Source organism: Somniosus microcephalus, chromosome 15 (assembly GCF_052327205.1).
Source record: "Somniosus microcephalus isolate GS21.2 chromosome 15, FLI_Smic_1.0, whole genome shotgun sequence".
Classification (NCBI taxonomy): Eukaryota; Metazoa; Chordata; class Chondrichthyes; order Squaliformes; family Somniosidae; genus Somniosus; species Somniosus microcephalus.
The window spans coordinates 58,540,150-58,554,031 of NC_141001.1; the positions used below are offsets into that span (position 1 = coordinate 58,540,150).

At 42.2% G+C, this 13,882-nt stretch overlaps 1 protein-coding gene and 4 non-coding genes across 5 annotated transcripts; 4 read left to right on the top strand and 1 right to left on the bottom strand.

The window, feature by feature from the left end:
• Positions 1-801: 801 nt before the first annotated feature.
• On the bottom strand, positions 802-1,099 carry LOC147106957 (signal recognition particle RNA). Its single transcript, XR_015081200.1, has one exon.
• A 135-nt stretch (positions 1,100-1,234) lies between these two features.
• On the top strand, positions 1,235-9,669 carry rps13 (ribosomal protein S13). Its single transcript, XM_086007859.1, has 6 exons — positions 1,235-1,301; positions 1,917-1,965; positions 3,933-4,011; positions 6,809-6,978; positions 8,680-8,780; positions 9,576-9,669. Exons 1-6 carry the CDS (start codon positions 1,279-1,281, stop codon positions 9,607-9,609), a joined length of 456 nt encoding a protein of 151 aa, XP_085863985.1. The 5' UTR covers positions 1,235-1,278; the 3' UTR covers positions 9,610-9,669.
• Positions 6,551-6,643, top strand: LOC147106959 (small nucleolar RNA SNORD14). The gene has a single exon (XR_015081251.1). It is a non-coding gene; the product is annotated as a small nucleolar RNA SNORD14 (small nucleolar RNA).
• Positions 8,455-8,550, top strand: LOC147106960 (small nucleolar RNA SNORD14). Its single transcript, XR_015081083.1, has one exon. It is a non-coding gene; the product is annotated as a small nucleolar RNA SNORD14 (small nucleolar RNA).
• LOC147106961 (small nucleolar RNA SNORD14) lies at positions 8,899-8,994 on the top strand. The gene has a single exon (XR_015081184.1). It is a non-coding gene; the product is annotated as a small nucleolar RNA SNORD14 (small nucleolar RNA).
• Positions 9,670-13,882: the final 4,213 nt, after the last annotated feature.

Consider the following 13,882-nt stretch of genomic DNA (forward strand, 5'->3'; position numbering starts at 1 on the left):
CCACTTTACACAATTATGCTCGCCGCGGCCACGAGAGAGCGCAAACCTCAAGGCGGGCGACAATGTGAAAAGAAAGCGGCAAAAAATTCAATGCTGGTTGCAGCCATTCAAAATGATTTTCCCAATCACTGGAGATGCGAGGAAAGAAACTCATTCAGCTTAAAAGTATTCTCCCTAGCGGTTGCCCTACGGACAGATTAAGCATAAAGTAAAGAGCAATTAACCAGCTGCACTGTTTTTATAATCAAGAAAAATTTCGAAATCAGAAAATAAATATAACTTCATTTTTATTTAACAAATATTGCTAACTTTTATCACTTTCTAGATCAATTACACAATAATAGGACTACATATTTTTCTTTAAAAATCGTATTTTGAGTATGAATTCATCGGTAAAGTGAATACAATTTTGTTGCAAGGACAGGAGGGAATTTCAAGTGAAGTTAGCTCTCCCCTGTGGCGATAACAGGTATAAATTTCAAAGGAGCAAAATTCCAAATAAAATGTCAAGCAGTGGGCAGCAGAGAGCAGTAGCAGTGAGCTAACCGAAAAGGCAAAAACAGCGTTAGTCTTTGGAAATGTTTTATTAGTCTCACATATAACTGCATGGAAAGTGAACATTTAACTTGCAAGTACAGTGTTGAGAAAGTGACTGAGCAATTATTACAGCTGCAGTTGATAAGAGTATGGTGAAAAATTAGGTAAGTTAAACTAATTTAAGGCTGCGAAATGCATCAACATTTAACTGGTTCAATAGCAATTAAATGCAAAATGGTAAAAAATTGGAATTTTGTTTTTTTAAAAAGACTGCGTCCCACTGTATTAGCCAGGCTGCACTGCAGCGTCTATTCACAGGCACGATCCCACTACAGATCAGCACGGGGGCTTTGACCTGCTCCGTTTCCGACCTGGGCCGGTTCACCCCTCTTTATCCGACCTGGTGGTCCTAGGTTCCCCTTGGAGCACCATATAGATACTGAACTTAATGCGGATGCCTGATCGGCATAGTCCGCTGCAGCCCAGAACTCCTGACCTCAAGCAATCCTACAGCCTCAGCCTCCGAGCAGCCGGATTACAGGCGCGCGCCACCGCGCCCGGCGAGAAAAGAGCTCGCGAAAGCTATATTCATTCTGTTCAGCCAGTGACATCACAATGGGACGCTGTGCGCCCAGAACGCTCGGGGCGGCGCTTCGTGCTACGCGCTGACGTGTTTCCGGGCCAGTGGCCTAAACTGGCGCAGGCGCAGCTAGCTCGTTCTTTTTCCTTTCTGCCGCCGCCATGGGTCGCATGCACGCTCCTGGGTAAGGGGCCGGGAAGCGGCCGGCTCGGCGCGCAGCGGCGGTCTCATCACCCCGGACTAGCACCGTCATGTAGCCGAGCAGCGGGTGGGCTCATTCGCAGTAACCGGCATGCGGCGCTCCCTGACATCGCCCGCCCCGCGCTTTAATCGGGGCGGTCGAGCTGGCGCGATAATGGCGGACACCCGGCTCCTAGGCCCCGCGCTGTAGTTTCCAGAGCGGGCCGAACACCGCAGCCTGCAGCAGGCCGGACTTTACAGCCACCTTTGGCGCCAGGTCTCGGGCCTGGGCCCCGCCTGCTCTGGGTCTGGGCGGCGGGCGGGGTCGCGGCCTATGCCGTGTTCACACCAGGCCCCACCGCTCGGGGTGGCGGGAGTTGCTGCAGTCCTTCCCCGTGTTGCAGCATCTGTTTCCTGGCGTGGCTGGTGCCCCACCGGTGGGAGGAGCGCTTTCACTGGGCAATTTTAGGCGAGATCTCCGCTTTTCAGTTTTTACTTCAGTTTGATGCCTCTGCTCCGTTAATGTAGGAGAGCGTTCGTTTATTAAAAGAGCAAAACATAGTGCTCGTCAATAATGAATCGATTCAAGTAGTAATTACGTTAAACTTTTTTTTTACAGCAAGGGCTTGTCCCAGTCAGCACTACCTTACAGACGCAGTGTGCCCACAGTAAGTGAATAGATTTTCTTATTTAGTAACAGGAGCTGGTACACGTTACTTACGAAGGATGACTGACTTGTGTAGTCCTTCTGGCCAATCAATTGATCCAATGTCATGAACCCGAACCGTTAACTGTTTCTCTCTCCACAGTCGCTGCCTGATAATGATTAATTCCAGCATTTTCTGTTTTTATTCTACACAAGTGTGATGTCGTGCGCATCACAATATATAGATTCCACACCCCACCTGAAACTGATCTCATGGGAGAGGCGAAAAGGTAGATCAAAATCCAGGCCAGTTTGGTGGGGTGTGGTGGTGAGAGATTCCTCTCCAACCTCCTTAGGTGATCAAAACGATCGACCCTTAAAACAGTCGACTCCCTTCATCATATAAACTTCGATGGAATCACCCCAGTCTATGCTTCTCTAAGGTCTAGAGGCCCAGTTATTTTAGCCTGTCTTGATCATTTAGGATGCATCAAACTGGGAGTTAATCTGGAGGCCTCCTCTGCACCCTTTCCAACTTCAAAGCCTGCCATGTAAGATCATCAAAACTGGACATAGTATTTGAATAGGCCTGACCAAGGTCTTATACAGGACAAAGTAAATAGTAAAATATCCTCATCTGTGTGCTATAGGATTTTTTTAGATTCTCTGTGTAGGTATATGGAATAGATCTGGTTAAATATTAAAATAATAAATGCTAGTTGAATCAAAAACAACCTGCATTTATTTAGCACCAGAGTAGAAAACATGTTTCAAGGTTCTTCACTGGACTCTATTCATACAAAAACCAACAATCAAACTAGGAAATATTACTGGTGACTGATAGCTTGTTTAAAGGTGGGTTTTAAGGGGCTTCAAGGAAGAGAGACAGAGAAATTTAGGGAAGAATCCCCTGGGCTTGGAGCCCAGCAGGCTGAATACAAGTCTGCTAATGGTAGGGTGTGCAGGAGGCACACAGTCAGAGTTGGAGGAATTCATTGGGTTGTGGACCTGGCGAAGGTTATAAATATAAATGGAATTAGGAAGTCTTTGCTGAAAAGGGTATCTGGTTTTAATCAAAAATAGGAGGTAGAGGTTGCTACTAGTTTATTTCAACCCGGGGCAGGGTTAGTGTGGGCCAAAGACAATGACTTTAGTCGCCCCAATGTGTCTGGTTGCAAAAGTAAGATTGGATCTAAGTGAGGGCAGTTCCACTGAGCTGCACACTAGAGGAGAGGTGTTTGAGGAGGGTAGTGTGGTTGACTGTGTCAAAGGCTGCAGAGGTGTCTGGAAGGATGACGGGGATAGTGCATCACAGTCAAGATGTCATTTGTGACTGGGTAGGGTCGTTTCAGTACTTTTTTATTTGTTTGCGGGCTGTGGGTGTTGCTGGCAAGGCCAGCATTTATTGCCCATCCCTAATTACCCTCGAGAAGGTGGTGGTGAGTCGCCATCTTCAATCACTGTAGTCCTTGTAAAGGTACTATTAACAGGATGGAAACTTGTTTGGGAAGATTCAAATATCAAGTTTGGGGAAGACGGGCATGGATTTGGGAAGAGACAGCATTTTCAATGACCTGAGGTGATAAGGTGATGGCACTACCCGAGGAGAGGGAACTAATTACAATTGCAGTCAGGATATAGTGGATGGTTGTGGAGTGTTGTGATAAAGGACCTACACCTGGAACATTGACAAATCTGTTCTCTGCCTACTGACTGACCTTGGTGTTCACAACTTTTTTGTTTGAGATTTCCAACCTCTGCAACTTGTCAAACACTGGGTGTTTTCAGTATTTTAATCATGCCTCTTTGTTATGATTGAAGTGTTAAAAGTGCATTTGCTCTTTTTCCAAAAGGGTTTGGTGTAGTTGAGATCACAATTCTTGCACTTTGAGGTGATTTGTGTTTTCAGTGTTCTGTGTAAAGCGAAATGTACAGGAAGATCAGTTACTTTATTTCTACATTTGATGTATCTGCTTTTTTCCCTCCTAGTGGCTCAAACTCACATCTGATGATGTAAAAGAACAGATTTACAAGCTGGCAAAGAAGGGCTTGACCCCATCACAGATTGGTAAGTGCACAATTTTAGAAAGTTGCACAGAAACCAACCGTTCACCCCAACTATATCGATGTTTATGCTCCACACAAGTACCTTACTTCATCTCACCCTATCAATATACCCTTCTCTTTCTTCCTCCCTCAAAGTATTAGATGATTGCTGGATCTAAGTGTTTAAATACTGATTACTGTGGGAACCAGATACATGTAAGAACCAATGAGTTTGATATGGTTACACAGTCGGTTTTCTCCCTCCTTTGCCCCCATCCTTCCCGAAGCCTGGTTGTTTTGCATTCCTCGTTCTTGATTTCCTGTACTGCCACCACCTTTCCTAGTTTGTTCATTCTTGCTGTTAGTGCTCCTCTATTCTCTGCCCTTTTTACATCATATTTTCTTGGAGTAGTCTGGATGGAGCTAATAAAACAGCATCTGGACTAGAAGAGTGAGCTTTGGCTGTTTAAAATTGGAGGACTGGTTATGCCTCTGTTCTGGATGTTAGGCCAATGGTTAGTGCTGACAAAAACATGCATGTTCTTTTAAAACCAGTGGAATTTCCAGACACAGGCATTTGATACAATACCACATAATAGACTTGTTAGCAAAGCTGAAGCCCATGGGATTAAAGGGACATTGGCAGCGTGGATGTGAAATTGGTACTGATTGGTTGTTTTTCAGACGGTGGGGGAGAATACAGTGGTATCAGTATTAGAAGCACTGCTCTTGGGCTTGGATATGACACAAAAGTCAAATGTAGTGAACAATGAGGCAGATAGTAACAGACTTCAGGAGGACATGTGACTGGTGAAATAGGCAGACACGTAGATAACATTTAATGCAGAGAAATAGGAAGTGATGCAATTTGGAAGACAGGATGCGGAGAGGTGATGCAGACTAAATGGTACAATTTTAAAGGGGTGCAGGAACAGAGACACCTGGGGGATTATGTATGCAAATCTTTGAAGGTGACCGGACAAGCTAATATGGCTGTTATAAAAGCATAAGGGATCCTTGACTTTATAAATAGAAGCAGAGTACAAAAGCAAGGAAGTTATGCTGAATCTTTATAAATCACCGGCTAGGCCTTAGCTGGAGTAGTGTGTACAATTCAATGCACCACTCTTTAAGGATGTCCAGACCTTGGAGAGGGTGCAGAGGAGTTTTACTGGAATGGTACCAGGGATGAAAGACTTGAGGTACAGGTAGAGACTAGAGCAGAGATGGTTAAGGTAAGACTTAATAGAGGTGTACAAAATGAAGCAGGATTTTGTTCAGAGTTTCCACTGGGTTGGCGGGGGGGGGGGTCAATAACTAGAGGACACAGATTTAAGGTAATTGACCAAAGAATCAGGTTCGGTAAGAATTTCTTTACTCAGCGAGTTATGATCTGGAATGCACTGCCTGAAGGGTTAGTGGAAGCAGGTTTAATAGCAATTTTCAAAAGGGAATTGGATAAATACTTGAAAAGGGGGGGAAAAATTGCAGGGTTATGGGGAAAGATGGGAGTGGCACTAACTGGGCAGCTCTGAGCTGGCACAGGCATGATGGGCCCAATGGCCTCCTTTGCTGTATGATTCTATGATTTCCATATTTTTATTCCGAGCGTGCATGTCAGTGTTGCTTGCTTCGTGTAAATTTGAATACATTCACAGCTGGGTTTACCCTCCTTCCATGTCCAGAAGGCATTGGCATGATTAGTTGCCGTACCACAAGCATAAACAGCCTTCGCCGCACCCAAATGGCCAGCTACTGCCATCAGGCTGTTTGACTTGCCACATTGTAACTTCATGTCCCTTAAACAAGCAATTTCAGGCAGTGGATAGTTACCAGCTGGAATGCTGATTGTGCTGTCTTTTACCTTTTCCAAACAAGGGAAGTAGGATTACTTATAATGCCGTTACCTGACTGGGAAATGAGCTTCAGGCCGCCTTGTTCTGAATGCCTGTGCATCTGGTGCACTAAACCTTTCAATTCCTGGCTTCCTACTGTGTCAATTCTGCCAAAATGGGTAATTTTCAAATTATTTAAATTTACTATTTGAATTAAGTTATCCTATTTTGTTTTGGTAGTGCTCTCAATACAGTATGTCAGCTGTGATCTTTGTTAAAGGTTTAAACTGACATGTCTTAACCTTTTTTGCCAGTTTTCTCACCAACTCCTTTGGAGGTGTTGATTCCTAGCTGGGATCTTGGTTTCACAGGTTTCCTCTGATGGCTAGCCCACTGAGCTTGTAGTGTTGGCAGGGTATTTAGAGCAGGTTGTTGTATCAGCTCATCTGCCAATATTAATTTTTACCAGATGATTTTCAGGTCATTGATTAGAGAACTGGAAGTTGCATCACTTAAAACCTGATTAGTAATTTTAACTTTCAGAATTAGAATAGCAAACTTAAATTTCTATATCCCAATCATCATGTATATAAATGCCTTCTATACACCATAAATTGGCTTCACTGAGCATTGTGGTAACCTTTTACGTTAAAACTTAAGTGATGGGAACAGTGCTTTATTTGGCTGTGACCTAGTGGGATAATTGTCATTAGGCTAAGTGATTGCTCACTGTGATGACTGTTTTTCCACCCATTCGCAGTTTCCCCCAGAAAGGACTGGTCCACGTGTTGGTTCAACCTTCCTTGGATGTCTGAGTGAGCATTTCAAAGTAACTGGTCACACTTTGGTGTAGGCAATCTAATTGTATATTCTACATTTTTAGAATTGATGCCGAGTTGGGAAGGATTGATTATTTCAACTTGGGATCCGTTGAATTTATAAGGAAGAATACATTAAGGAAGAATTGTAAAAACTGTCTTTCAGGTGTGATCCTAAGGGATTCCCATGGTGTTGCCCAGGTGCGTTTTGTTACTGGGAACAAGATCCTGCGGATACTGAAGTCCAAGGGGCTGGCTCCAGACCTTCCAGAGGATTTGTACCATTTGATCAAGACTGCTGTGGCTGTCCGCAAGCATTTGGAGAGGAACAGGAAGGTAACCGTTTTAATGTGTTTGATTTTCTTTTTCCTTATTTAAAGGTACTGGTTGCGTGGTATAGATCTGTGGGTGGCAGCAGTTGTTTGCCTATGTTTGATTTGTTCTGTCTAGTGTTTTTGAAGGTGCAGCTGACTTCCCCTCCCTCAAACCATGGACAATTAAAGCCAATTGTAGAGTCCTGCTGTTGATCTTATAGCTGAGATCAACCGGCCTGGTGTATTTTTTTTTTTATTCGTTCATGTGATGTGGGCGTCACTGGCAAGGCTGGCATTTATTGCCCATCCCTAATTGCCCTTGAGATGGTGTTGTGGAGCTGCCTTCTTGAACCTCAGAGGGCAGTTAAGAGTCAACCACATTGCTGTGGGTCTGGAGTCACAGGCCAGACTGGGTAAGGGTGGCAGATTTCCTTCCCTAAAGGACCTAAGTGAACCAGATGAGTTTTTACATGGCTGAAGCCTGGGATTGTCTGTATAACTTCACCATAACATGTATTTGTCCCTTTTTTTAACACAAATGGTTTGGCTGTGTAAGAAAAATAATTTTGACAAGTGTGTGGCAGGCTGCTAAATTATAATAGGCAGTTACACAAGTACATCTGTGAAGTTATGCCAGTCTCTTGTTGGTGCAGCGAGCAGCCACTTTATGCAATAATTTACAGTGCACATCTTTTAAGTGTGAAAGAAAGGACTTGCATTTCTATAGCACCATTAACTGCCTCAGCATGTCCCAAAACACATTATAGTCAATGAACCACTTTTGCAATGTAGTCACTGTTGTAATGTAGGAAACGCAGCAGCCAATTTGCGCACAGCAAGCTCCCACAAACAGCAGTGACCAGATCGCTTGTTTTTAGGTGATGCTGATTGAGGGATAAATATTGGCCCAGGACACCAGGGGGAAAAAACTCCCCTGTATTTAATGTAGGCAGTTATGTTTTTTGTGGCCCCTGTGAGAAAGTAACTGGGAAACTGGATGTGAACTTCAAGTCTTATTGTGCAGTTAAATTTGGGACAGATATAGCAGTTTGAGAGCAGCTGGGCTGGGGCTTTATTGGGTGCATCGGAGAGTAAGAGAATGGGGTGGTTCAGCTTGATCTTGCACAGGTTCAAATTTCAAGTTTGTAGTCCAAAACATCATTGAAGTTCTAATATTTAAATTTTGCATTTGTTTTAATTCTAATGCATTGATAAAGTTTAATTATATGTATATTTGTGCTCTAGTTGCAGACAAAAGTAGCTTTACCTTTAGTGTACACCGCAGTATGACATGCTCGGATTTAAACTGAAGCGTAGAAATGTGTTGAAAGTAGCTGTTTACCAAGCTCTGTGAGCCTGCTTGATAAGTTGAACTTTTTGTTGCCTCCCTGCCTCTCCAATGACTAGTGTTCAATCATGCATAAGTATATTAAATCTAATTTTGGTAATAAAGATCAGCTTTAATTTTCTTAAGATAGTTGATTTGTGTGTATTTAGCTCACAATGATGATTGTTTTATCCACCATTCGCAGTTTCCTCCAGAAAGGGGGTTTCTCCCTGATGTTGGTAAATCCTTCCTTGGATGTCTGAGTGAGCTATACGGTTATTTCTAACTTGTCAGTTTTGGGTACTTATGGTAACTGAAGCAACCAATAATAGATGGTTAAACAGCACATGCAGATACTTAGCACTTGGTCTGAACAGTGTGATATTTTCATTGCAGGATAAAGATGCCAAGTTCCGTTTGATTCTTATTGAGAGCAGAATCCACAGGCTGGCTCGTTATTACAAGTCCAAGAGGGTACTTCCACCCAACTGGAAGTAGTGAGTATTTAATGCATACTGTACTCTGATGGAATTTTACTAACCAAATCCGCTTTCAGTACATTAAAATAGCCCAGCTTGCAATGTAGACTAAAACATGTTCTTGTGTGTGTTTAGCTCACAATGATGATTGTTTTATCCAACCATTCGCAGTTTCCTCCAGAAAGGGGTTTTCTCTTCATGTTGGCAAACCCTTCCTTGGATGTCTGAGTGAGCTAATGCTATTTAATAGTGTGATTTCAAATGTCCAACTGCTTGAGTTATAGGAGGATGTGGAATATTTTGTATTTGGTCTAACACTGACACTAGTGGAGTAGTAATTGTACCTATTGTAGTTTTGAAGGTTGACCACTAAAATTGATGTGTTTATGGCAAATTATGTTCTTGTGTAAGTTTTAGCTAACTGTACATCCTGAGAATATAACTTCAATGGGCACAAGAATAATTTGTGTCCAGTTAGCAAATGAACTAAAATTGGAGAATGTAGTAGTTCAATTTAGGATGTTCATTCTGAAGGTTGGGTATCGGGTATCAGATATCAGCAAGTGGCAATCCTTTGTGCAGGTCTGGACATTTGACCATTAGTCCAATCCTATCCCCAGCTCTGGCCTGGATTTTCTCTTCGCCCAACTCTTATTGTGGTGGGGCTCCCCATGTTTAAATAGTCTGCCACTACTTCCTCTCCAAGCTCACGAGTAAAGTAATTAACGAAAGAACTTTGCATCCCTTGGTTGAGTTTTGTTAGTTTGCTTTTGAAGCAGTGGGCTAATTTTTTCTTTTTTTTTCTCTTCACAGTGAATCCTCCACAGCTTCAGCACTTGTAGCCTAAGAAGTTTCTTCATTGGTTTATTGGATCTAAAAAATAAAATGCTTACACCTTGTTAAACAATTTCAGTCTGTCTGATTTTTATGATTAATTGAGACTTGAGTGTTTTGAGATTACAACATTAATGTGTGGAATCACTTCAGGACTGTGCTTATAAATACAAAGCAGATATGGTTAGTAATTGCACTACAGCTAGAGTTTAGATTGGTGTATCGTTGGTTTGATATGCCTCAGATCACAGATAAAGAAACCTGAAATTGTACTGTTTTGCTCATGTGCATTAAAGGAAGTACATTCCAAATAGTAAAAATCCTCAACATATTGGAGGGGCGGTTGCAGCTATATGGATTTTTCAGTGTGAGCGCAAGTAGAAGAGTTCATAAGTAAATGGGGTTTTGTATGTATAGTGACCTGAAGTGTGTATAAAAGCAAGGCAGTGATGTTGCCCTTATTGAAGCCTTGCCAGTTGACTACACATGCCATCATTTGCCTATGCCAAACGTCTGTTGCTCATCACCTTTTTCCACACACATTTGAGCACCTTGCCCTCCACCATCTCAATTATCATATGCTCTACTGCGACCTATGGCAATTTTGTTCCAAAATTACTGTCTTATGTTGTACATATTTGTATCACATGCAGTTTGCTTGACAATTGTTGAAAATTGACCTAAGCAATGTCCAGGATTTGTTAGATTCCTACTTTTGAGGGGAGGAAGGTTGCTTGATATTTCCCAAAATGACTTGTACTTCTACATGAAGAAAGCAAGGTGCAAGGGAGGTTGGAGTCAATATTTCATGCCTTTATTTAAAAAAATTGCATGTTTTTAAGTATTAAGGATTAGCATCCTGGGAGGCTTGTTCCAATTTGGTTGGGTTTGAATTGAACAAACCAGTTCTGTGTGCTAAGGATGGTAAGCCTGATGCTGAGATGCATTATCATTTAGCCTCTGATTTTGACGTGTTAATTAATATAATTATTATTGCTTAAGGAGAAGTTCAAAATTTTCCTATTATTGGCCCTATAGCCCTTGAGGGCTATATGGAAAAGGAAAGATTCCAAATTTGAGAGTTTTAAGAACTAGAAAATATAGGTGAACGAGTATGAAAGACACACCAGGTACTTTACATGCTGAAATACAGGTAGACTACCTTTTATCCGAACTTCCGAAAACTAAAAACCGAAGGTTTTTTCGTTCAGCGTAAGTCGTGCGCACGACCCCGACCCCTGCCGGCGGACCCCGACTCCCGCCGACCCACCCCTGACAAATTTCCCAGTCTTATAAAATAGCTTCGGAAATTTTCCGAAAACCGAAACACGGCTGGTCCCGAGGTTTTCGGATAAAGGATAGTCTACCTGTATACTGAAAGCATATTTAACATTGCATAGTACTTCTCCTTTTATTGATTCATTGCCTGTACAGTAAAACTATTATACCAAAATGGACATGAGTAGCTTGTGTACATTTATCATGGGATCTTGCAGCACAGAAGGCCATTCGGCCCATCACATGTCAGCTCTTTGAAAAAGCTATCCTGTTTCCCCCATAGTGATGCAAATTTTTCCTATTTTAGAGATGAGTTTTGATAAATTGTTCCTTGTGTGCACGTAAGGAGTTAATGCCAGCTGGTGAGTGGAGCCCTTGTTTTAGTCTTCACCACTTACACTGGCCCCAGTTTGTTTGTAATTACATTTGATAACGATTCTGGCACGTGAACCCAGATTATTGAACTTTTAATGACTGATTTGATCTTGGTGAAATCATCCCCATGTAACACTTCCTCTTGCTCTTGAGTTCGACTTTTATTGGTGTCAAAAGGGAAGCCCTTCAATAATATTACGATCATTGGCATTTCAGAATTGTGAAACCTTTTTGCCGCATCTTAAGCACAACAAAGTTATTTTACCTACAATGCACTTTGATAACCAGTTTATACAATTTGGGCACCGGTTGGTCCATTGTGCCTGTGCCGGTTCTTTGGTAGCGCTATCCAATTAATCAGTCCCTGCTGTTTCGCTGTAACCCTGTAATTTTTTCCCCTTCAAGTATTTATCCAATTCTCTTTTGAATGTTGCTATTGAATTTGTTTCCATCACCCTTTCAGGCAGTGCATTCCAGATCATCATAACTTGCTATGTAACAAAAGCAAAATGAAGCAAATGTTGGAAATCTGAAATAAAAATGCTGTGTTACAAGTTGGAGTAAAAGTAGTGAGACTGCCTACAATGGACCACTGCCTGACTCTTACTTTGGAGAATCACCTCCATGAGAAAGAGGGGGGTGTGGAGATCTGAGCTCAAATCCCAGAGCTGACCGTGCTTAAAAGAACTTGCATTTCTGCAGTGCCTTTCAGGATCTCCGGGCATCACAAAGTGCTTTACAGCCAATGAAGTACTTGGTTGTAAAAAGAAATAAAAGTTAAGTTTTAATTTCTGAAGTTGTCAATTCTACTTGAAATGATTGAACCTGATACTGGCAACTGCATATAGCAGGCACATCACGTTTGCACACATACCCCACTATAAACTGGCAGATGTTTTGTTTGTTGAGCATAGAAAAGTAAGTGGATGCCATTCTTATTTTCAGGGAGGGGAGGGAAGATCGGAGGAAGATAATTTCCATTCCCAGTGTACATCACCGTGGAGCACTGATCTGCATATAACAGGGAAGATGCTTATCCAGGCTCTCTCAGCTTTGTTTTATTTGAGTCATTGGTGCTTTCTGCTAACCAAATTAAACTATTAACTTGACAAAAGGCCATAGACCTGAAACATTAACATTCTCTCCACAGATGCTGCCTGACCTGCTGAGTATTTACTGTTATTAAAAAAGCGCAATACTATGGAAATCTGATATAAAAGCCTTTTTATTTCAGATTTCCAGCATCCCCGCAGTTTTTTTTTAATACTCAGCAGGTCGGGCAGCAGTGGTGGAGAGTGAGAAAGTTAATGGTTCAGGTCAATGACCTTTCAACAGAACTGGAAGTTGAACAACTTTTAAGCAAGTAGAGAGCCAGGGAAAAGGGGGCAGACAAAGAATAAAAGTGTGATCTGTGAAAGGGTGGAGGGCAGGAATAATTAATGACAAGTCATGATCCAAACAACTGTAATGTTGAATTGGTACAGGATAGGAGTTCATTGGCTGACTTGTTTTGGAATAATTTTTAATGAAAGCCAGCATATGACATGTTTTTGTAAAATGGAAACTTGCATAGAAATTACAACAGGGAAATCACCCAGACTGTTCTGCCCAACCAGTATGTTGATTATCCTTCACACAGGAAATGGGTAGTTCAAACATTTGTTTAAAAATTGCATTTGGTTCAGTAAAAATCCTTAATTTTCCCTCCAATAACACAATCTGCAATCATGTCTGTGCCAATTGCTAAGGCTTTTTTTTTTTAAAGTTCTTCCTTTTCAGACTATTTTCTGGTCCCCACTTTCATGGAAATGTTGACATTTTGCAGGGGAAGAGTTCTGTTGTATGTCAAACAATATTACCATTCTCAGTTTAGGCAGTGAATATTGTTGGGTTATTTTCAGGAAGGGGAAATATCTCGCCCAAGACTGCATGTACTTTTATATGTGCCTCCAACAGGGGTCATTGGATAATGAGTAGTGACTGCTTTTTCTTCCTCCACCCCCACCCCCCTTCCTAACTGGGATATTGAGGCCAATTGTGGTTCCCCTTCAACAATAACTACTTGCATTTACATGGCGCTTTTAATGTTGTAAAATGACTCGGTGTGTCACAGGAGCCTTATCAGACAAAATTTGACACTGAGCCCACATAAAGAGATATTGGGACAGGTGACCAAAATCTTGGTTAGAGGTAGGTTTTAAGGAGCGACTGAAAGGGTAGAGAGGCTGAAAGGTTTAGGGAGGAAATGTGAGAGCTTAGGGCCTAGACAGCTGAAGACACTACCGATGGTGGCGTGAAGGAAATTGGGAATGTGCAAGAGGCTAGAATTGGAGTGCAGAGATGTTTGAGGGTTGTTGGGCTGGTGGAGGTTACAGAGATAGGATTGGGTGAGGCCATGGAGAGATTTGAACTCCAGGATGAGAATTTTAAAGTCTGTGTTGCTGGACTGGGGGCCAATGTAAGTCAGTGAACACAGGGATGCTGGGTGAGCAGGACTTAGTGCAAGTTAGGATATGGGCATCAATTTTGTATGAGCTCAAGTTAATGGAGGCTGGTAGGTGGGAGACCTGCCCAGAGAGCATTGTTTGGCTGTTAAGCGAAATCAGCACAGACGAGGGATTAAAACTTCCACG